The 21,080-nt window shown below is 45.8% G+C and overlaps 1 protein-coding gene across 3 annotated transcripts; it reads left to right on the forward strand.

Annotated features, from left to right (window-relative positions):
- The first annotated feature begins 4,215 nt into the window (after positions 1-4,215).
- On the forward strand, positions 4,216-20,396 carry MSL3 (MSL complex subunit 3). 3 transcript variants are annotated; one of them, XM_004284908.3, is made up of 13 exons: positions 4,216-4,412; positions 5,639-5,721; positions 6,124-6,219; positions 6,554-6,654; positions 7,442-7,527; positions 8,072-8,194; positions 9,003-9,163; positions 9,937-10,095; positions 11,618-11,880; positions 12,560-12,669; positions 16,479-16,578; positions 16,938-17,022; positions 19,605-20,396. In XM_004284908.3, the coding sequence occupies exons 1-13, from the start codon at positions 4,311-4,313 to the stop codon at positions 19,702-19,704; spliced, it is 1,569 nt and encodes a 522-aa protein (XP_004284956.1). In that variant the 5' UTR covers positions 4,216-4,310; the 3' UTR covers positions 19,705-20,396. The 3 variants fall into 3 exon arrangements, with proteins under 3 accessions (XP_004284956.1, XP_033270968.1, XP_033270970.1); XM_033415077.2 differs by lacking the exon at positions 6,124-6,219 and having other exon boundaries at positions 4,255-4,412; XM_033415079.2 differs by lacking the exons at positions 4,216-4,412; positions 6,124-6,219 and adding an exon at positions 4,775-5,049.
- Positions 20,397-21,080: the final 684 nt, after the last annotated feature.

A 21,080-nucleotide genomic window follows, 5' to 3' on the forward strand; every position in this document is an offset into this window, starting at 1 on the left:
ATAAATATATGTAATTAAAGCCAGTTAGAAATAAGAAAGGTGAGAGGAAAGAACTGTGTGTCTGTAAACTGAACTGGATCCTGAGTTCTTCTAGTTTCCTCAGATGTCTGGTTGCAACTCTCCAAACTAATGTTTCCAATCTTCTCCCACTCTTCTGATTTCGAATCACGAAGAATATGACTGCCCTTGAACCTCCTTGGAAGGGATGATACCAGGTCCTTCTCACTACCCAGATCACAGACAAATTTCAGGGAATTGAACCTGGGTACACATCCCCCAATTAAAAAGGGCTTCTCCAGAATCTTGGAACTGCACGCCAGCTGGAGATGTAAAATTAAAAGTAACTAGTGGGCTTCCCTGGTGGCGCAGTGGTCGAGAGTCCGCCTGCCAATGCAGGGGACCCGGGTTCGTGCCCCCGGTCCGGGAAGATCCCACATGCCGCGGAGCGGCTGGGCCCGTGAGCCATGGCCGCTGAGCCTGCGCGTCTGGAGCCTGTGCTCAGCAATGGGAGAGGTCACAACATTGAGAGGCCCGCGTACCGCAAAAATAATTAAATAAATAAAAAGTAACTAGGGAGGTTCCTCCCCAGAAGCAGTTGGCATCTTGAAGTTAACAACTCTGCCAAGATCACAGATCAAGATCTTTATCCCCAATATGAAATCTTTATTCCTTTTGCCTTCTTGCTACTTGTGTTTTCTCTCTGTTGACGCATGGAAAGACAATGCTCCTTAACTCCGACCACTATCGCTGCATCTGCTGCTAAGGCCATAACTATACAACACAAGTCCTGAGACTTTCTTGCTAAGGTGGTTTAGATAAAAGAAGTGCTTCAGATTACTTGTTGGCTGATCAAGGAGGAGTCTGTACCACAGCAAATACTTCTGCTGTACCCGGTTCAACACCTCTGGTATTGTAGCAAATACAGGAAGTTAACAAACAAGCCACTTGGCTAAAACGGGTTGATGCCCCTTCATGTGCATTCTTTGACTGATTTGATACCAACTGGTTTGATCCATGGGGCCCTGGTTAAGGAGGATACTTCAGTCTCTCTGTATTATCTTCCTAATAGTCCTCACTGTAGAGCCCCTGGTGTGCTATGTTCTCTCAATGGTCTTAAATGCATGGTCACAGCCATCAGCAGTACATCAGATGGTCTCACTGCACTTAGAGAAACAGAAACAAGATGAATAACGAGATAAACAGCAAAAACAATTCTTCCACGGATCTGACATCAAAACCTATGTGAGTTTCACAATGAGACAAGAAAAATTTTACTCTTTTGGTGACCGAGAGTGGCGCTAATACCAAAGTTTTGTTCAATCTCTCCCATATGAGAGGATGACCAAAAGGGGAGAACTGGGGCTTCCCTGGTGGCGCAGTGGTTGAGAGTCCGCCTGCCGATGCAGGGGACCCGGGTTCGTGCCCCGGTCCGGGAAGATCCCACATGCCGCGGAGCAGCTGGGCCCGTGAGCCATGGCCGCTGAGCCTGCGCGTCCGGAGCCTGTGCTCCGCAACGGGAGAGGCCACAGCAGTGAGAGGCCCGCGTATCGGGAAAAAAAAAGGGGGGGGGGGGGAAGAACAGTGTAATTAATTAAATAAAGAGGCCATTAGACCGAGGTGGCTCTAATGCCTTGGGAGTCTAGGTAAGCAAACCAAAATCTAAGCCTGTTAGTTCCTCAAGGTTATGAAATCAAAATGCTAAGGACAACCAATCACAAACAGCCAACTGGTCTTTATGCTGTAGCCAATCAACACTTGCCTTACATCTGCCTTTTCTCTGTTAAAGCCTCTCCCTGAGCTACTCACAGTGTGGCACTCCTAACCACATCTGGTTGGGTACTGCCAGATTCCAACAGATTTCTGCTCAAACTCTTAAAATGTTTAATATCTTCAGTTTGTTTAACAAGAGCACTTCCACTCGGGAGCTTTTTCTGACACTCTCCCTCCTCGTAGGGAGATGTAAGCACTTGTGTCTGTTCTCTTCCGGGCCAGCTTTATCAGAGCACTCATGAGGCTTGCACTTGCTTGCATGCTCTGCCCCTCCTGAAATGTGTCCTCTTTGAGGCCAGGGGTAATATCTGTATCCTACTTTATGTGTCTAGCATCCAGCACACAGGAGGCTCACACAAAGGCATTTACACAAAGGCATATACAGTGAATAGACTGATTTATTCCTAAAACAACACTGAGGTAGAAGCCACTATTATCTTCACTTTAAATGTAAGAAAACTGCATCACAGAGAGGCTAATCACTTGTCCAAGGTTACACATGAACTAGGAAGTGACAAGTGTGGGACTGGATCCCAGAGCCCACCATGTTCTTTACCTTTACCCGCAAGAGGAAAAGATGCTCTACCCGCATTAGACATGGAGACCTCTCTGGTGGGTCCTAATCTGGATGAGGGCTGCAACGGGTGTTCCCATTGGTGGGATTCGTAGCTTTTATGATACTGAAGGCTTTTGCATTCTTGGACTTTTTGGGGAGACGGGGAAAAAGACATTGCTCAAGGACGTAAGGGGTAGAAATGGAGAGAAACAAAAGAAAGCAGCCAAAGTTTTGCTGTGAAAGCCTAGAATCTGGAGAGGAAATCTCCATTCACCAGCAAGAAAAATAAAAACATTAATACTTGAGTTATGGCTTAACCATGACATGCAATTGCTTGTGCCCCAGAGCTCCCCCTGCCATTTACGGGGAACACCATCGTCAAAATCTCGTCCCTGATAAACCACAACCTGAAGAGGAATCATGACTCCAGTTCTGGCTTCTCCACTGTATTATCCCAGACACAGGTCTTCCGTGGCTTCCCCCAACCTGTCCCTCCTCTGATAGCCCTTATTCTGGCCAATAGACCTAGCACTCACCCAACTGGTTATGCCAGAAAATCTGGAAGTCTTCCAAGATTCCTCCTTCACTTTCCACCTTCACATTCAATTGATCTCTGAGTTTTGTGGATTCTATTTCATAAATCCATAATCTATCCAATCAGTTTTCACTGTATGCTAAGAGTGTGCAATGATGAACTGGATGAGATTCCCTCCAGCCCTGCCTTCCCAAGCTTCAAGGAGTTGAGCATCTTAAAGAGGACATTTTGCAAATGAACAGCCCTCCTACTGCAGAGTAGTAAATGCAAGAAATGGATAAATAGAGGGCTGGTGGGGTGGGGGAAATCCCGGAGGGGTGTATCATCATTTAGGGAAGCCTGAGGGGTTTTCTCTTGGCTGTGTCCAAAGTGAAGTCTGTATGTGTACCAGGAACCCAGTGAAGGCGGAGGCAAGTGCAAATTTCTGGAGTCAAGAACAGAGCCCAGAGTGTGGCGGACTGGCAATTCACTACCACCCCAGAGCCTCAAAGCTGGTCTCCAGTTGGGTCTTAATTCAGCAACTACACTGCCTAAAGACTTTCCATTCCTCAAAAGAAAACAAACCCAGCACCATCTTTCCTGTCTGTAGAGGTTTGCCCTTCAAGAAGCGTCTCCCAGCATTTGTCATTCGTCCTGAGCATCCCCTCAGGTACCTGCTAGTACAACACCTCTCACCTGTAGGGAGTTTTCGGTGTACAGTATTGGAGAAGACAGACCTTGAGGGAGCATCTCTGCGAGTTCTGGGGGTTGGAAAACCATGGAACGACCTGGTAAGGACCCATCAGCCTCGCCGCCCACGGCTCACCCGCTGTCACTGGGAGCCTCCAGGCCTGCCACCTGCTTGTCCTGGCCCCGATATGTCCCAGTGCTTTATTCACTCTTCCACCACCCTTCGCCCCCCGCCCAAGGCCACTGCCCATCTAGACCCGACCCCAGCCCGACGTCCTCCCCGCGTGGCCACCGTGCTCTGCTAAGGTGGAGGATGCGGCGCGGCCAGGGAGCTCCCGGAAGGCAGCCGCCGGCCGGCTTCCCCACAGCCAGTGCCCACCCCAGACGGGCTCTCTCCTAGCGTCTCCCGTCCCCGGACCGGAGAGCGGGTGTCCGGCGCGAAGACCCTGTGGGCCCTGCTTCGGCCGCCTTTCCCAGGAGGGCGCGAGGGGCCGGCCGCTCTGCGGGCGGACCTCGGCCGCGGGCTCCCCACTCGCAGCCCAGCGGGGACTCGCAGGGGCGCGCTCGATCGGGAGCGCGCGCGCCCGGCTGCTCCGAGGTCCGGCAGTGGCGCGAGGCGGGCAGAGGCGGAGCCGAGGGCGGGCCGGTCGCAGCCTCCGCCAGTCCCCGCTCCTTCCCCACCACCCCAGCAGAAGCGCGCCACCTCCCCGCCCCCACTCCCCTCCCCCACCGCGCGCGCTCCTCCCGCCCCGGAGCCTCGCCCTCCGCCACGATGAGCAAATGAGCGCGAGCGAGGGCATGAAATTTAAATTCCACTCAGGGGAGAAAGTGCTGTGCTTCGAGCCTGACCCCACCAAGGCGCGAGTGCTGTACGATGCCAAGGTGCCGCCGCGGAGGGACAGGGAGGAGGCGCGGGACGGGGACCCCGGGACGGGAGGCGAATGCGGATGCGGGTGTGGACGGCGCCGCGGAGCGGGGGAAGTGGCGGGGCCCGGGTGCTCCCTGCTCGCGGCTCCTCGGCCTGCGCGGCGCCACACGGGCGACAGGGGGCGCTCTCAGAACACCGCGCTGGGGAGCCTGGGCCCGGGCGCTTCCGCTTCCGCTTCCGTCCGGTGCCTGGGGTGTACTGGCGCCCTCGGAATATGGTGTGCGAAGTCTTAGGCCGGGGAGCTGGCAGCGGGGTCCGCCTGTCCAGGAGATCGCTGGCACACAGCTTCTGCCTTGCGTTTAGCCCCTCATTCTGTGCGATCTAGTGCCGCGTGGGCTCCCAGTCGTGTCTAGCCTCGCCCCCTCCCGTAGGCCGCGACCCCCACCCCGAGGGCAAGGTTGCCCGGCTGTCATAGTCCTTCGGGGCCTTGCAGCATTTAGGTTTTCAATCTCCGTGTCGCGCCCCGTGCCTGTCCGCCTAAGTCTCCGGGGCTCGGGGGACGTTGAGCCACATCTGCAGCAACTAAGGTCTGAACGGCCAGAGGGAGTTGGCCTCGCACTCCGGGAGTTGGGGACTAGCCCCGGGCCCCAGGTGTGTCTGGGAGGTGCTGCCCTTTGGGGGATTGCCCAAGCCTTCCGGGCTCTACATTTTACTTTCGGACTTTACCCCCGCTGCCCACGTCTCAGTGTTCTGTTTGCTGTGCTTCCTCCCTCCCCGCCTTGAGTCTCCCCAAGGGTGACACGCCCCATCATTTGCCCCAGGCGTTTTCCAGGGGACACCGTTGGGAGGGATGGCGTTAAGCTGCGAGCCGAACTGGACCTGGACGCAGCGGAGCCCAGGAGACTACAACTCCCAAAGGTCTCTCGGCTGCAGCTCGCTTGTCTAGCCTGTACCCTTTTTAGTTAGTGACAGTTCGGCCGGCCAGTGGTTTCGGAAGCTGCACCCGTTCTCACACTCAGAGACCAATCGGGGTGGTTGGAGGGATGCTTCCTATTTTGAGGCATCCACTCAGAAAAAAAAATGGAATTGAAAGGAAAAATGTTTCAGTCCAGCTCTCTGTCTAAAAAAGGAGAGAATGCTTTCTTTTCTTTTACGAAAAGGTCTATGATTTAGTTTTTCTGATTCAGCTTCTAATATTCTCTATGCTCTATCGTTTGTGGACGATACTTCCTGGTTTCAGATTGTCGATGTTATTGTTGGGAAAGACGAAAAAGGCAGAAAGATCCCAGAATATCTGATCCATTTTAATGGTTGGAACAGAAGGTGAGTGTACTTGTTAAACCGGCCTGAAAATTGATCACCTCTGCACAGGAACATTGCAAACTTCTTTGTTAAGTTCTAGAGACACTCCTAGGAAAGTTTCATTTCCTGTTTTTGCTTTTTTAAAAAAATCAAACCTTGCCTACTCTGAAGAATGATTATTTCTAAGTCGATTATATTTGGATTCTCTATGGGTAATTTTGGAAACCCCAGTTGCTTCTGTGTCTGAATGAGTTCCGTTTTCAGTTTATTTACGTCTTTTTTGTGATTTTAAAATATTTAAATAGTTTTCTAAAATGTACGTAATTCTGAGACACATCTGTTCCTGTGAGGTGCTTTTAACATTTGTTTCATATCAAACTAAAATAATGAATTTTACATTCTTTTCCTTTTTTGTTTGATTAGCTGGGATAGATGGGCAGCTGAAGATCATGTCCTTCGTGACACCGATGAAAATCGGAGATTACAGCGTAAATTGGCAAGGAAAGCTGTAGCTCGCCTGTAAGAATACAAAGAGCCTATAAATGTTACTCAGTGTGTTTCCTTTTAGTGTTTAGAATTTTTATGGAATAAAAGTTCTAAAATCTGGTAAACATGGTTTCTTAAGTAATTTTACATTTTTAAAGTGTGTTAGCGAATAGTGTTTCTATTGTATTCGAAATAACTGCTGTGCTTTCAGAGAGGTTATTGTGTAGTATTCTGAAGTGGAGATTACCAGTTCTGTTTTAAAGTTTAATTATATCTTAGGTACTTAAGAATTACTGTTATTGTGTTTTGGTTTTTTCCTCAAGACCAATATCAGTCATCGTCAGCATTTCAGTTGTATTTGTTTCAGGAGAAGCACAGGAAGAAAGAGGAAGCGCTGCAGGTTGCCTGGTGTGGACTCTGTCTTAAAAAGCCTCCCTGCTGAAGAAAAAGATGAAAATGTTGAAAACTGTGAGTGGCTTGACTCATTTTCTCTGGTTAAAAGGAGTTTTACCTAGTTCTTTTATACCGCAGGATTGAGGGGGAAGATTCATTCGAATTACAGACAGGGAAACATTTTAAGCTCATTACATAAAACATTTGCCCCTTTTGTTGGTAACAATTAAAGTAGCAGTCAATAAGTTTCTAATTAGACTTCATCAGTCTTGCACATGACCACTGCCTTCTCAGCCAGTGTCTTTATATGGATCCCTCAGAGGTGCATTCTCATGTTTTCTTCTTGGTACATTGCTCCACTTATGAATGTGCCAGGGAACCATAGGGTCCTAGGTGACTGAACACTTGCAGATCATTTACCTGGGTGGTTTTTGCATTCCCTTGAAATTGGTGTTATATTTTTTCAAAATAAATTTCTATTCTGAAAGGTACAGTAATTGTGTTCAGCGTTTAAAATTTATGCAGGATAGGGCTTCCCTGGTGGCGGAGTGGTTGAGAGTCCGCCTGCCGATGCAGGGGACACGGGTTCGTGCCCCGGTCCAGGAAGATCCCACATGCTGCGGAGCAGCTGCGCCCGTGAGCCATGGCTGCTGAGTCTGCGCGTCCGGAGCGGGAGAGGCCACAACAGTGAGAGGCCCGCGTACCACAAAAAACAAACAAACAAACAAAAAAAAAAATTTATGCAGGATAGTAGTTTATTATTACCAGCAGTAGGACATGCATGCCACCTTAAAGAATTGTAAACATAAGGGTTAGGGAAGTGTATAATGCAGGTTTGCCTGGTGTTTTTTGTTTTACCTAGCAATAAGCAGTTCCTCTGATGACAGTAGTGAAGAAAAGGATGAAGAAATAAGTGAAGAAAGTGATATTGAAGAAAAGACTGAAGTGGTATAAAGTTTTTATTGTAAAAACTCTTTGTCTTTGGCATATATTTTAGTGGTAAATTTCTAGTTGTGAAATGTTTTTTTAACCAAATATTATAAAATTGTACTTCATATATAAGGGAAAATAGCCCTTAACCCTTACTTATAGTTACTGTAAGAACCTCTCCATGGCTCTTCATACCCATAAAGGGTTTTCACAAATCATAGTTACCTCTTTCTTTCCAGTGGAAGTGTGAACTTTTTATAATGCCGATTAAGTATCAGAGTTTGGCATATTCTGTTTGCCTGTCTACAAAGTTAACATGAATCCCACTGGTAAAGTTAAGTTGGGAAGAAGCAAAATAATCATTTGCAGTGTGGTTAGTGGCCTAAAACAAGTTAACTTTTGGCTTTTAATATACTTTTCATTAGAACACTTGGCATCATTACTGGTGTAAATGTCGAAGATTAACTGGGTTTGTTTCATTGTAGGCTGTCCTTATGTTAGTCCTTCTTTGGATATAGACTCTCTGTTTTAGGTAGCTAAAAATGGAATTGTGATATTGCAGAAGGAAGAACCGGAGCTGCATGCAAAAAAGGAAATGGAAGAAAGAACAATAACTATAGAAATCCCTGAAGTTCTGAAGAAGAAGCTTGAGGACGATTGTTACTATATCAACAGGAGGAAACGGGTATACAGGGATAACATATAAAACATGGATCTGTAATAGAGCTTTCATTTAGCTGTATTTTGCAATCTTAAAAAGTTGAGAACCTTGGAGGAATGAAATTCATATTTTAAGTTTTGTACTGAGTCGGGTTTTAAACTTCTCTGACAGTACTGTTCTGCTGATGAAAGTGTGCAGTCTTTTCCAGCCCTGGCTGCCCATTAGAATCTTCTAGGGAGCTTCGCAAAGTCCTGATGCCTGGGCTTCAACCAAGAGGTCAAGGTGAAATTGATTCTTGGTGTTGGGGGTGGCAGCTGTGGATTATCTTAGAGGCTCCGCAGGTGGTTCTAATGGATCACTAAGCTGAGAATCACTGCTTGCATTTATTTTAAAAATTATTACTGTAATCTCCATGGGGATATGATCAGTAGAAGAAAAACGTCAAAGAGCTTCAAAGCACATTTGCTTAAAAAATTATCTTCAAACACAATTGGCTTTATTTTTGAGCTTCAAAAATGATGTAGAGGGCTTCCCTGGTGGCGCAGTGGTTGAGAGTCCGCCTGCCGATATCGGCACGCGACACGGGTTCCTGCGCGGGTTCGGGAAGATCCCACATGCCGCGGAGCAGCTGGGCCCGTGAGCCATGATGGCCGCTGAGCCTGCGCGTCCGGAGCCTGTGCTCCGCAACGGGAGAGGCCACAGCAGTGAGAGGCCCGCGTACCGCAAAAAAAAAAAAAAAAAAAAAAAAGATATAGACAAGACCACTGTTTCTTGGAATGTATGGTTTATACAATGGGATGTATACATCAGATGTTTATATTTTTGTTAACAGTTAGTGAAACTTCCATGCCAGACCAACATCATAACTATTTTGGAATCATACGTGAAGCATTTTGCTATCAATGCAGCCTTTTCAGCCAATGAGAGGCCTCGCCACCATCACGCTATGCCACATGCCAACATGAATGTGCATTATATCCCAGCAGAAAAGAAGTAAGTAGGGGAGGGATGCTTGGCGTTTCATGGTTCGCTTCGGGTATTAGAGAAGTGACTTCCATTTAGAACAAGTAACATGTCTCTGTTTCAGTTATTATGAATTCATTTACTATAGCACTTGATGATTCACGTAATAACCAGTTTAATTTCAAAATATTGTCCCTTTTTCGGAATGTTCAGTAACTCCTTAGGTATGTGGTGTGGATCCATTGAGTATATGCAGTGCCTCAACACCTGGAGTTTTTTTCAATGATGTAATTTAGGGAGATAACTCTTTTTCTTCCTTGAGAAGAACCAGAATGGGGGATGAGAATTTTATCGAGGCTTGTTTACAAACAGGTCTTTATCCTAGTCTGAGTAATTGTCCTTATAGCTTGCCTTGGGCACATGAGCCAGCAGGAGTAGAATCAGACACGTAGATTGTTCAAGTTTAAACAGGTGTGTTAGTTCGTCAGGACCGCCCCCTTCAGCTCCTGGTGATTGGGGTCTGTCCACCTTCTGCAGCACAGACTGCTTGGGCTCCTTGTGTGGCACTGGGCATATTCATTTGTGTTCAGTGTGGTAAGGTAAAATTACTTATTGCACTTTATATTATAGATCTGTGTTCCCATTTAATTCTTTATTATTAGCATCTACAGGCTAACTTTATTTTTTACACACATAGGTATAGTATATAGCATTTAAAACTCTTCCTTCTTAAAATGTGCAATTTCACTGTGACATTTTGGAAAGTTCTTTTATTGCATCTCTAATCTCTTTAATCCTCGCAGCGTTGACCTTTGTAAGGAGATGGTGGATGGATTAAGAATAACCTTTGATTACACTCTCCCATTGGTTTTGCTTTATCCATATGAACAAGTTCAGTATAAAAAGGTGACTTCGTCCAAATTTTTTCTTCCGATTAAGGAAAGTACCACAAACACTAATAGGTAAGTTAACTTGCAGTTCAACCATCAGATATCATCAATGAAATAGCTAAATCTGTTTTTGAAGATTTCCATTGGATGCTATGGGGCCAACACGTTTGGAGGAGGGAGTAAATTGCAAAGCGCCCATACTGGTGGTTTTCTTTTTTCCTGGGTAAGCTAAGTCGTCATTCACTTGCAAATGGCTCTAAAAGGTTTTACCAAGTGAAGATTTAGCGTAGAGAAGTTGGCTCTCGTGTAGCCATCCTGTGCTTTCCAAAGACAGTTGGGTGAAGAGAGCACGGCCTGAGAAAGGTAGATGTGGGTTTGAATTTGGCTCCCTCGCGTATAGGTTGTGTGGCTTGGGGAGGTGTCTTCTGAGCCTCTTGCTTTTGCCTCTGTACGATGGAAAGAACATTTGCTTCTGTAGGTAGTTATTAAATGAGGACGTTCATAAAGGGCTGGCCACCTTTGCCCTTCAGGTAAGGTTAGTTTCCTTCTCGGTCTGCTGTGTCACCACTTTCTTCCCTCAGTGGCCAAGCATTTCCAAATATATTTTCTTTGGCGGGGTTGAAAGTCCCCCAGCCTGAGTCTATGCCTACATCTGTGTAAGCTACTTCCCTCTCCCCCGAGGCCTGTCTTCCTGAGAGTGGTCTGTTCTCATGATTTCCACTCATCCATCTCTTGCCTGTTTACCATCTGCCTTTGTCTCCCACCTCCCTCTGCTCCCAAGGGGCACTGACAGCCTCCCACTTGGTGTGCCATGTGTCGGCCACCTTTCCTCCCACCCCATCCCTTTCCTTCCTGGGTCCTGTCTCCTGGTTGTCTGCCTCATGACCGTCTCTTCTCAGCCTGCCTTCCTTCCCCATTGGTTCCACCCCATTTGAGAGGCCTGTGTGACTCACTGGGGACCTGTGTTGATGTCCCCATGCCCTCCTCCAAACCTCGAGGTTCCCAGTGTCTGGGGTGGACCGTGTGTTGCCACAAAATTTGGCCGATGTTTGTGGCGTTTCTAATCTTACCAGTAGTTACACTGTGATGAGATAATGTGGTATTATTCTCTCCACCAGGGTTTCTCAACCTTGGCTCTACTGATGTTTTGAACCGTATCATCTTTTGTGGTGGGACCGTCCTGTGCATTGTAGGAAGTTGGGCAGCATCCCTGGGCTCCACCCATTAGATCCCAATGGCACTTTCCCAGTTGTGACAATCAAAACTGTCTCCAGAAGGTGTCAGTGTCCCCTGGCAGAGTGGAATCACTCCCAGTTGAGAACCACTGATCTAAAACAAGTATAAAAGGGCATCACAATCTTTAATGCCAGTGTGCCTTGAGAAATTATTTAAAGGGTTAAAATGATTTAATAGGTTTAGTTACTTTTGAAGAAAATATTCGTTTTGGCACATCTGGAAGTGAAAGTTTCTAAGCCTCCTGGAGTGGAGTGGAGGGTGTGTTTACTGTGTGAAAGAAGACGTTGAAGAACCCCTCCAGGTTTTACAGAGATTCTGTGGGCCAGGCACGTGTGACGTTCTCCCCTGTCTTCCGCAGGAACCCAGAGGAGCTCTCTCCAAGCCCACCTTTGTTGAATCCATCCACACCACAGTCCGCAGAGAGTCAGCCAACCACAGGCGAGCCAGCCACCCCCAAAAGGCGCAAAGCCGAGCCGGAAGCCTTGCAGTCTCTGAGGCGGTCCACACGCCACTCCGCTAATTGCGACCGGCTGTCGGAGAGCAGCGCCTCGCCTCAGCCCAAGCGCCGGCAGCAGGACGCGTCTGCCAGCATGCCCAAGTTGTTCCTGCACCTGGAAAAGAGTAGGTCCACTCCCCGTGCAGGAAGGCTCCGCCGGGGAGAGCCGATGTTGCACTTCGTGCTCCTGAAACGACTGCAGCCGGCAGGAGGTGCTGGGGGAGAACAGGACGAGCACAGGGTCACATCCAGATTCGCCTGCTCAGCTCTGGGAATTTGACTCCGGAGTTCGGCCCGCCTGAGGCTCATGAGGCATTGTCCCTAACCTACCCTCAGCTATAGCTAGGAGAAGGGAGCCCCCCACGCCTTCAGCTCCGCAGCGTGGACCCTTGGCACTGACCGGTTAGAACTGGCCCGCAAGTCTGGTAGCAGCCCCTCCCCTCAGCCCTAATCTGCCGGTACTGGGCGGTACTGGGCAACCGCTAGTTACTTCCGGTCCCTATGGATTTGCCTCTGCTGGGCGTGTGTTCATATCAGTAGAATCGTACTATATGTGGCCTTCTGTTTGCGGCTTCTTTCACTTAACATAATGTTTTCAAGGTTCATCACATAGCATATCTCAGTACTTGATTCCTTTGCTTTGCTTTTTTCCGCCAAATAATGTTCCAGGTATTGTCTTTAATAGGGAAGTCTTATTGTTAAAGATTAATAACGTCTCTGCTGCTTGTAAAGGTCTTCCAGCAATCTTTAATTCAGTAACTGTGTGATTTACAAGTGAATAATTGACATCTTTTCCTTTTGAAGAGACACCCGTTCATAGCAGATCATCCTCACCCGTTCCTCTGACCCCTAGCAAGGAAGGGAGTGCGGTGTTTGCTGGCTTTGAAGGCAGAAGAACTAATGAAATAAATGAGGTAAAGAGTTAGTGCCTGCTGTTCATCCCCAGTGAGTCCTTCCTTCTGTGGTTTCTTAAATCCTGCAGGAGGAAGTTGGGTTTTCTTAGAAGAAGCATTATGTTACTCTTGCTGCGGATAGTAACAGAATTGTTCATATGATTGTAACGTATTTGTGGTTTCTAAAATGAGACAATGGTTAGGACTCCAGCCCTACACTTAACATTCATCTTTTATTTCAAATAAGTACAAGTATTGAAGTGTGAGGATTTTCATTTTATGGAACAGTTATCAGCACATCTTTTCTGCAAAAGGCCAGAAAGTAAATATTTTAAACCTTGTGGGCCACACAGTTGCTGTTGAGCCTACCCACCCCCGAAGCATCCACAGGCACTCTGTGAATGAATGAGTGTGCTGCGGTCCAATGAAACTTTATTCATGGATGCTGAAATTGGAACATCAGATAATTTTTGTATGTTATGAAATATTCCACTTTGGGCATTTTCTCAATCATTTAAAAATAAGAAACCCATCCTCGGGACTTCCCTGGTGGCACAGTGGTTAAGAATCCGCCTGCCAATGCAGGGGACACGGGTTCGAGCCCTGGGCCGGGAAGATCCCACATGCCGCGGAGCCACTAAGCCCGTGCGCCACAACTACTGAGCCTGCGCTCTAGAGCTCGTGAGCCACAACTACTGAGCCTGCGTGCTGCAACTACTGAAGCCTGCGTGCCTAGAGCCCACGCTCTGCAACAAGAGAAGCCACAATGAGAAGCCCGCACACCGCAGCAGAAGAGCAGCCCCCGCTCGCCGCAACTAGAGAAAGCCCGTGCGCAGCAACGAAGGCCCAACGTGGAGAAAAATAAATAAAATAAATGAAATAAATAAATATTTTTTAAAAACCATCCTCAACAGTAGTATTATCATCATCCCTTTGAGGGCATGCTATATGCCCGCATTGTGCCAGGCGCTTGACCTAAATTACCTCGAGTTCTCGAGAATAGCCTCACCACCAGAGTTCCATTTTATGGATGGGAAAACTTCAATTTAAAACTATTTTTAAGGCCAGTTAACTGAGGTAGGTAGTGAGTGTTTCAGGAGTTCGGGAGATGTCTTAGCCCACTGGGGTATTCTGTGAATCTCACCTAGGAAGTGGGATTTTTCTTGTTTCTGTGCATAGGGAAGGATGGCTTTACTAGAAAGAATATTTGATGACAGGGGTCGGCAAACTTTTCTTATACAGGGTCAGATTGTAAATATCTTCAGGGTTGTGCACCAGCGTGAAAACAGTATGGAAAGTTCACAAATGAATGAGTGTGCAGTGTCCCTCCAAAATTCATTCACGCACGCTAGTAATTGAATTTCATATGACTTTCATATGTCGTGAAGTATTATTCATTTGATTTTTTAAAAACCATTAAAAACGTAACCGTGGGGCTTCCCTGGTGGCGCAGTGGTTGGGAGTTCGCCTGCCAATGCAGGGGACGCGGCTGGGCTCGCAGGCCATAGCCGCTGGGCCTGCGCGTCCGGAGCCTGTGCTCCGCAGCGGGAGAGGCCACAGCAGTGAGAGGCCCGCGTACTGCAAAAAAAAACAAAAAACAAAAAGCGAAACCGTTCTTGGCACATGGGGGTTGGATTTGGCCCAAGGGCTGTAAGTTGGCCGACCCCTGCTAGAAAACTCAATTTGTGTTACAGTGATGTTGAGGGAAGATTTAGGAAATTCCTAGTGCAAGCAGTCCCTGATTTTCCATTTTTCAGACAAGAGGGCCCTGCAAGTGTTATTATTTATGGGGAATCATGTTTCTTCTAGAAGACATCTGAATATTGAGGCACGGCCATTCCCTATCTGGTCACTGGTGCAAGGCCGCCATCTAGTGGTTATAGGTAGAGCTGTAAGCTCTAGTGAAAAAGGATTTCTAGTCAATGGTTGGAGTTGGGCAGACTCTCAATGATTCGTGAGACCTTAGTGCATTCCCCCTCCATAAGTGCCTATACTGGAGTATGTTTTCCCCAGGGCTCTGCATCCTGACCACCTGAGACTCTCCCAATGACGTTCACTGCCCCACCACATGCGGAGGGTCTGGACTCACATTCCTGCTTGAGATCACAGGTGGTTCCCGTGCACACCCCAGTGAAGAATCCTCCACTAGAAACCTGTTATTTTCCCCCATAATGCATCTTTGATAAATAGGAGATGATTCACTGCACTGAGATGCAAAATTGAGTGAGGTAGACTGGCTTGCTAACTAACCAGATGAGCTGCTTTTGCACATGTGCACTTCATGCCTCCAGTGATCTCAGACTCCCCTATGTTCACTTTGAGTATCATTGTCGAAAACAGTTCCCGAGCTTCAGCTGTGTGCACCACAGGGTTAGGTGCTGGGGATAGTGTAAAGGTGCTGAAACTTACTCCTACCCTGAGCCTTGTACAGCACAGAAGGGTGGGGTCAGTGAGGCAAGGGCTGAAGCCCAGACATTCTGCATGGAGTCATATGGAACCGTGGTGGTACTTGTTAACTTCTACGATTTCATTTGATTAAATTGACTACATCATCAGCCTTTCTCGGGTCGTTTTGGCATCCTTCTGCTTGGTCTTGTAGAGGGTTTCCTTTGACGCTACTATTTCCAGATTAAATTTGACATCTCAAAAAGCAAAACAGCAACTCAGGAGAAGTGTTCTATAATTTGCTGAAGTATTTCTGTGGAAGCTCATCAGAGAGTTTTGAAATTCAACTCTTACTTTAACAAAAGCCCCCAATCCACCCACAGTTCTGAAATTCAAAGCGAAGGAAAAGAAATCAGTTACCAGGGTTGAAGTCTATTTTCACTTGATTCAATGGATGAAATTAGGTTCCAAAGTGAATCTAACATAGCAGAAAATTAGACAACCTTGAAACAATGGTAACATCATTACTCAAAACATCTTTGGATCACTTTTTATTGCTTCACTGTCTAAAAAGCAGAATTTTCAGTAAAGGAAAAGGGGCAAGATGACCAAAACAGTTACAGCTAATTTACAGGTAGTAGCTATTGAAAATTAGAAAATAAAATATTTCCCTAATCTAATTTTAAGTCTTCCTTACTCATTTTATTTAATTTTATAAGTTTGTGTTATTTGATATAGTGGCATTTTTTTAAAATTTATTTATTTATTTTTGGCAGTGTTGGGTCTTCGTTGCTGCACGCGGGCTTTCTCTAGTTGCAGCGAGTGGGGGCTACTCTTCGTTGCGGTGCATGGGCTTCTCATTGTGGTGGCTTCTCTTGTTGCAGAGCATGGACTCTAGGTGCGCGGGCCTCAGTAGTTGTGGCACGTGGGCTCAGTAGTTGTGGCTCGTGGGCTCTAGAGCGCAGGCTCAGTAGTTGTGGCACAGGGGCTTAGTTGCTCCGTGGCATGTGGGATCTTCCTGGACCAGGGCTCGAACCCGTGTCCCCTGCATTGGCAGGTGGATTCTTCACCACTGCGCCACCAGGGAAGCCCGAGTGGCATATTTTTTTCATCGTCATACAATTTGTCATAATTTTTAGGTGGTTAGAAGTGTCTCCATGTTGCCAAGGAAGGTGGGATGGCTTCAGAACCTCCACATTGGTTTCTTGTCATTGTTTTGTTCCACATTTGGTTTCCTCCCATTTTCTGATCCAGCTGTGAGGCAGCTCCAGAGGTGCCAGAGGGATGGGAAGCTTGGGTGTGGAAATGTGACACTTGATGGGTGATGTCTTTCTGCTGGCCTGAGAATGTCAATGTGTATGTGTTTCTGCCGGGATTCCAAATGTTCAGATCTGTTGGTAGTGGAGTGTTAAGATATAACAAAGCATTCAATCTGCTTTTCCCAGGTCCTCTCCTGGAAACTTGTACCCGACAGTTACCCGCCAGGTGACCAGCCACCTCCACCCTCTTACATTTATGGGGCGCAACACTTGCTGCGATTGTTCGGTAAGAAATCCTGGTCCCTGCTTTCTTCTTGCCCTTTTTATTTTCTTTTTTGATTTTAACACTTATAAGCTTATGTACATCTTGTGGTAATTTTGGCGTCTAAGAAAAATCATTAAATGTTGATCTCAAAAAAAAAACACCGAAAGAATCTTAAATTTCATAAAAATTGTGTTTGTAATGTTTGTACTACTACTCTGTTTTTGTGTTCAGTAAGAGTTTTGGTGTTGCTCGGCAACGTAGATGTTAATTTCAATTCAAATAAAGACACATGGGGCGCCAGAGGATCCCTGAGTGTGTCCTACTCATCGCCAGATTCTGCCGATTGATTGTAAATGGTTTTGCTTTTATTTTTAATGCAGTGAAACTTCCAGAAATCCTTGGAAAGATGTCCTTTTCTGAGAAGAATCTGAAGGCTTTACTGAAGCACTTTGATCTCTTTCTGAGGTATTGTTATTAGTTTGTCAAAACTTACTCTGCCACCTTATATATGACTTTTCTGAACTTGTCTTCAGCAGATGTGGAAGCTAGCTCTGTGGTATTTTAAATGGTAGCAGTATTACCCAAGTATGGTTGGTTCTAACAGTAATTGTAACATGGGGGTTTGGGGCTATTTTTTTCATAGTTTATCTGGTTTCTAAGTGAAGGGTATTCAATGTACGGAGGTAAAATTTTTTGGTGTCACTAGAAGAATCCAGTTGGATAACCATGTGGATAGAAAATTAATTTTCTAAAGAAGTGATTGAGGTTGATAATAATTTAATTCTATGTATTTTATTCAGGAGTACCCTAATTATGTGACTTTTCTTTGTTGCATGTATATAAACTAACTTAAATTTACAGGTCTGATTTTGGTGTCTGTTCTGGAGTTAAGATAAATGTGCTGATAGTTTGTGAGTTCGGAGAAAGGTATTGTTTCCTTCACCTGACAGAGCCAGTCATTTTATTAGTGTCAGATCATTTGTCCCGAGGCTCTCTCCCCTCTCCCGCATCTGGGGCTGTGGACCCCAGGCTCCATTATGCCTGTGGCCTAACTCTCCCACCCAGATGTCTATTGACCAGTTCCTCTTGGCGTTCAAGGCTGGTTGTCACTCTGCCTCACCCAGCTTGTCACATCTCCCTGACCTGTTTCTTGATTCTCTTTAAGGGGGTACCTTTTCCTTGTATTTAGTCCCCAACCTGCAAGAGCTAATCAAGTAGGATTCACCAGAGTGGAGACCACTCCAGCCAGAGAAATGGGTCTTGGAGTTTTTAAAAGATATTTGTGTGGGTATTTTGAATAAAGTATCCAATAAGTGGAATTAGACTTTATAACATTTTATTAGAAACAAGTTTCAAAAACGCTCTCTTCCCCTCCAGCCTCCCCCTCAAAAAAAGCCACAGCTCTGTTTGGCTTCAACATTTCGTTAAGCCGAAATCAAATAATGCCAAAATGAGACAGCTGCAAGTTAGCATAGGAGAGGCTGCTGATTTTGAGTTATGCGCAATACGAAATAGAAATTAGGGTTTTAGAAGGTAACTCAGAAAGATTTACAAATAAATGTAGTACGGTTGACCCTTGAACAACATGGGTTTGATCTGCACAGATCGACTTATATGCGGATTTTTAAAAATAGTAAATACTATGTAGTACTACATGATCCATGTGGTTGGTTGAGTCTAGGGATTTGGAAGAACAGTGGATATGGAGGGCCGAACTGTAAGTTATACAGGGATTTTCAACTGTGTAGGGGGTCGGCGCCCCTAACCCACACATTGTTCAAGGGTCAGCTGTAATGGGTTTTGAAAATGTATCCAAAGACGTTAACTAGAGAATCAATGGATCAGTAATTGCTGTAGGAAGGGTACACTCAAAGAAGACAGAGTTATCTCTCAAATGAATTTTGATTTGGTTTTTACTAAAGAAGGTATTGCAGAGGTTTATCCTTATCTTTTTAGGAATTAGGACAGGTGGGAAGAGGCAGGGGAAACAAACAAGGGGCTAATTACTTAGCTTACTAGCTAATGTGGCCCGTGTGAGAATGTTTTAGCCATTCATGGTGAAATATTTGATACTTCAGAGTCAAGGTAGTACCTCTGTGTTGCAGATTCTTGAGTGGCTACATTTTAACATCCATCCATAGTCAGGCATAAGTCAGTGCTGCTTACCTATTTTGGTGGAACTGCAGCACCTTTTGGCATGGCAAATTGGGCCACAAAATGTTCTTCACTAATTAAACCATTCAGTTTTGATTTAACTTAGGCCATGTAAGTACTGTGAATTTCTCAGGTGACATTTATTGAGTTTATAATTGATTTTTTATAGTTTGTTTTTTGTTGTTGTTTTTTGCGGTACGCGGGCCTCTCACTGTTGTGGCCTCTCCCGTTGTGGAGCACAGGCTCCGGACGCACAGGCCCAGCGGCTACGGCTCACGGGGCCAGCCGCTCTGCGGCACGTGGGATCTTCCCGGACCGGGGCACGAACCCTTGTCCCCTGCACCGGCAGGCGGACTCTCAACCACTGCGCCACCAGGGAAGCCCCTATAGTTTGTTTTTAAAAGAGGAAAATGTGGGACTTCCGTGGTCAAGTGGCTAAGACTCCATGCTCCCAATGCCGGGGGCCCGGGTTCCATCCCTGGTCAGGGAACCGCATGCCACAACTAAAGATCCTGCGAGCCTCAACTAAGACCTGGCGTAGCCAAATATAAATAAGTAAATAAAGAAATGAGGAAAATGTAGAAATAGTCACGAGGCCTTTTTGCACAGAAGTGATTATATAATCAAGACTGCCACCTAGTGGAGTTTACGTTCTATTTCTGTTTGTACACTTGATAGTGAAAGGATTCCAATGAAATAGTCATTAACGTCGAAGCCGGATATGTGCAATGAAAGTAACCAGTATATAGACATCAAGATTATATTCATTATTTTTTTTTCTATCTCATACAGAAAAGAGTGAAATGTTAGAGTGGTTGGAAGTTAAAATTTTGCTTCTTGGTATTTGGCCTTTGTTGTGGTGATCATAGAGGCTATTTGTTTTCTTTTTCCAGGTTTTTAGCAGAATACCATGATGACTTTTTCCCAGAGTCTGCCTATGTTGCTGCCTGTGAGGCGCACTACAGCACGAAGAACCCCAGGGCGATTTATTAAGGTTTTGATGGTTCTGGAAGAACAGCTTCTCTATCTAGCTTTGCACTCTCCGTTCCCGATAAAGAACTAGGGAGTTGGTGGGCCTTCCTTACAGGCAGAGCGAATGCGACACTCGCCTTGGGGGTGTGTGGCAGAGGTGGGCCCATTTGTTTGAGTTGCTTACCTACCGTAGTTATTTCTGTTAAGGATTACTTCCTAGGTACCTGAACGGCCTCCAACGTGTGACCCTTGCCACAGTACATGTCATCTGTGACGGCGGGCAAAGAGCAGCTGTGTTCACAGTGAAATGTTCACGAAAGTGTGCGTAGGTTGGGCTGTTTCAGTAGATGGAGTTACTTGTTAGCAATAACCACATTTTTTAGTTATTTGTTAGCATTAAACAAAATTGTTTTGCAAACCGTTTTCATTCCTGTGATAAGGCTGAGCAACAAAACATTAGTTTTGCTTGGAAACTAAAAAGTAGTCCCAGAATATTTTAGAGGGGGTTGATATTGATGGCAAAAGAAAATTTGCAGCTATACATTTGCTTGTTACAGTTCCTTTTCTATAAAACCTTATTTTTGGTGATCTAAATAAAGCATTGCCTGAATGTTTGAGATTTTATAGCTACACTTGGTTGTGTAATGTTATAGTTCCCTTTCTGTAGGATGTTATTTTGGGTGATCTCAAATAAATCATCTTGTTGGAAAGAACCAAGAGAGAGTTTTCACTCTGGTCTTGTCCTCTTTCTTCATTGTAGAAAAACAGCAAGGTAACTTTGATTCATAACTTTTTTGTGTTTTATTTTGTTTTCCCTTTGTGACTTTTTTATTAAGGACTTTTGTTTTCCTTTCCTTCTTTGATTTTGCCTGACTAGAAGGTGGTTACTGGAAGTTGGGATAGCTCCTCGCTGGTTTGGGGCCAACGTATTTATCCTCTTCCAACATTACCAGCTGATGGTCTCTGAAGTCATCCTTCTAATCCTCACCTAAGTCTCTCACATGCCTGCCCTTTTCCCCAGGATATTTTAGAAAGTTCCAGCTCTGTTTGAGGGATACCAGTACCATACAAGCCTTGAACACAGCATCTGCATTTTCTCGTAGCTCGGTTTAGTTGACCTTAATTTCCAAAGATCACTGGACATGAACGACAAGAGCCACAGGGAGTTTCAAAACTCTCTAAATGGTTCCATCAAAGAGACTTCTGTATACACTGACCCGTGAGAATCAGAACCTCGAAGTCGAGTAATGTCATCTTAGTGCACATAGTTGCTAAGCAAACGTCAGGTTTTGGCTTCTAACCTGGAGTAGCATTTGGGTTCGTGCTAGGTTTCATCTCCATTTGGTTTATGCAATGCTTGTTTAAATCTGGTGCACAGGCAGTATGCTCTGAATTGT

The sequence above is a fragment of the Orcinus orca genome, chromosome X (assembly GCF_937001465.1).
Source record: "Orcinus orca chromosome X, mOrcOrc1.1, whole genome shotgun sequence".
NCBI classification, from domain to species: Eukaryota; Metazoa; Chordata; class Mammalia; order Artiodactyla; family Delphinidae; genus Orcinus; species Orcinus orca.

What these genes read in the sequence shown, in the direction of transcription:
- MSL3 (XM_004284908.3), top strand. Translation starts at nt 4,311, where the DNA reads ATGAGCGCGAGCGAGGGCATGAAATTTAAATTCCACTCAGGGGAGAAA. An exon ending in AGGAAAGCTGTAGCTCGCCT is followed by an intron (nt 6,220 to 6,553) that starts GTAAGAATACAA and finishes TATTTGTTTCAG; the next exon opens with GAGAAGCACAGGAAGAAAGA. An exon ending in GAACTAATGAAATAAATGAG is followed by an intron (nt 12,670 to 16,478) that starts GTAAAGAGTTAG and finishes TGCTTTTCCCAG; the next exon opens with GTCCTCTCCTGGAAACTTGT.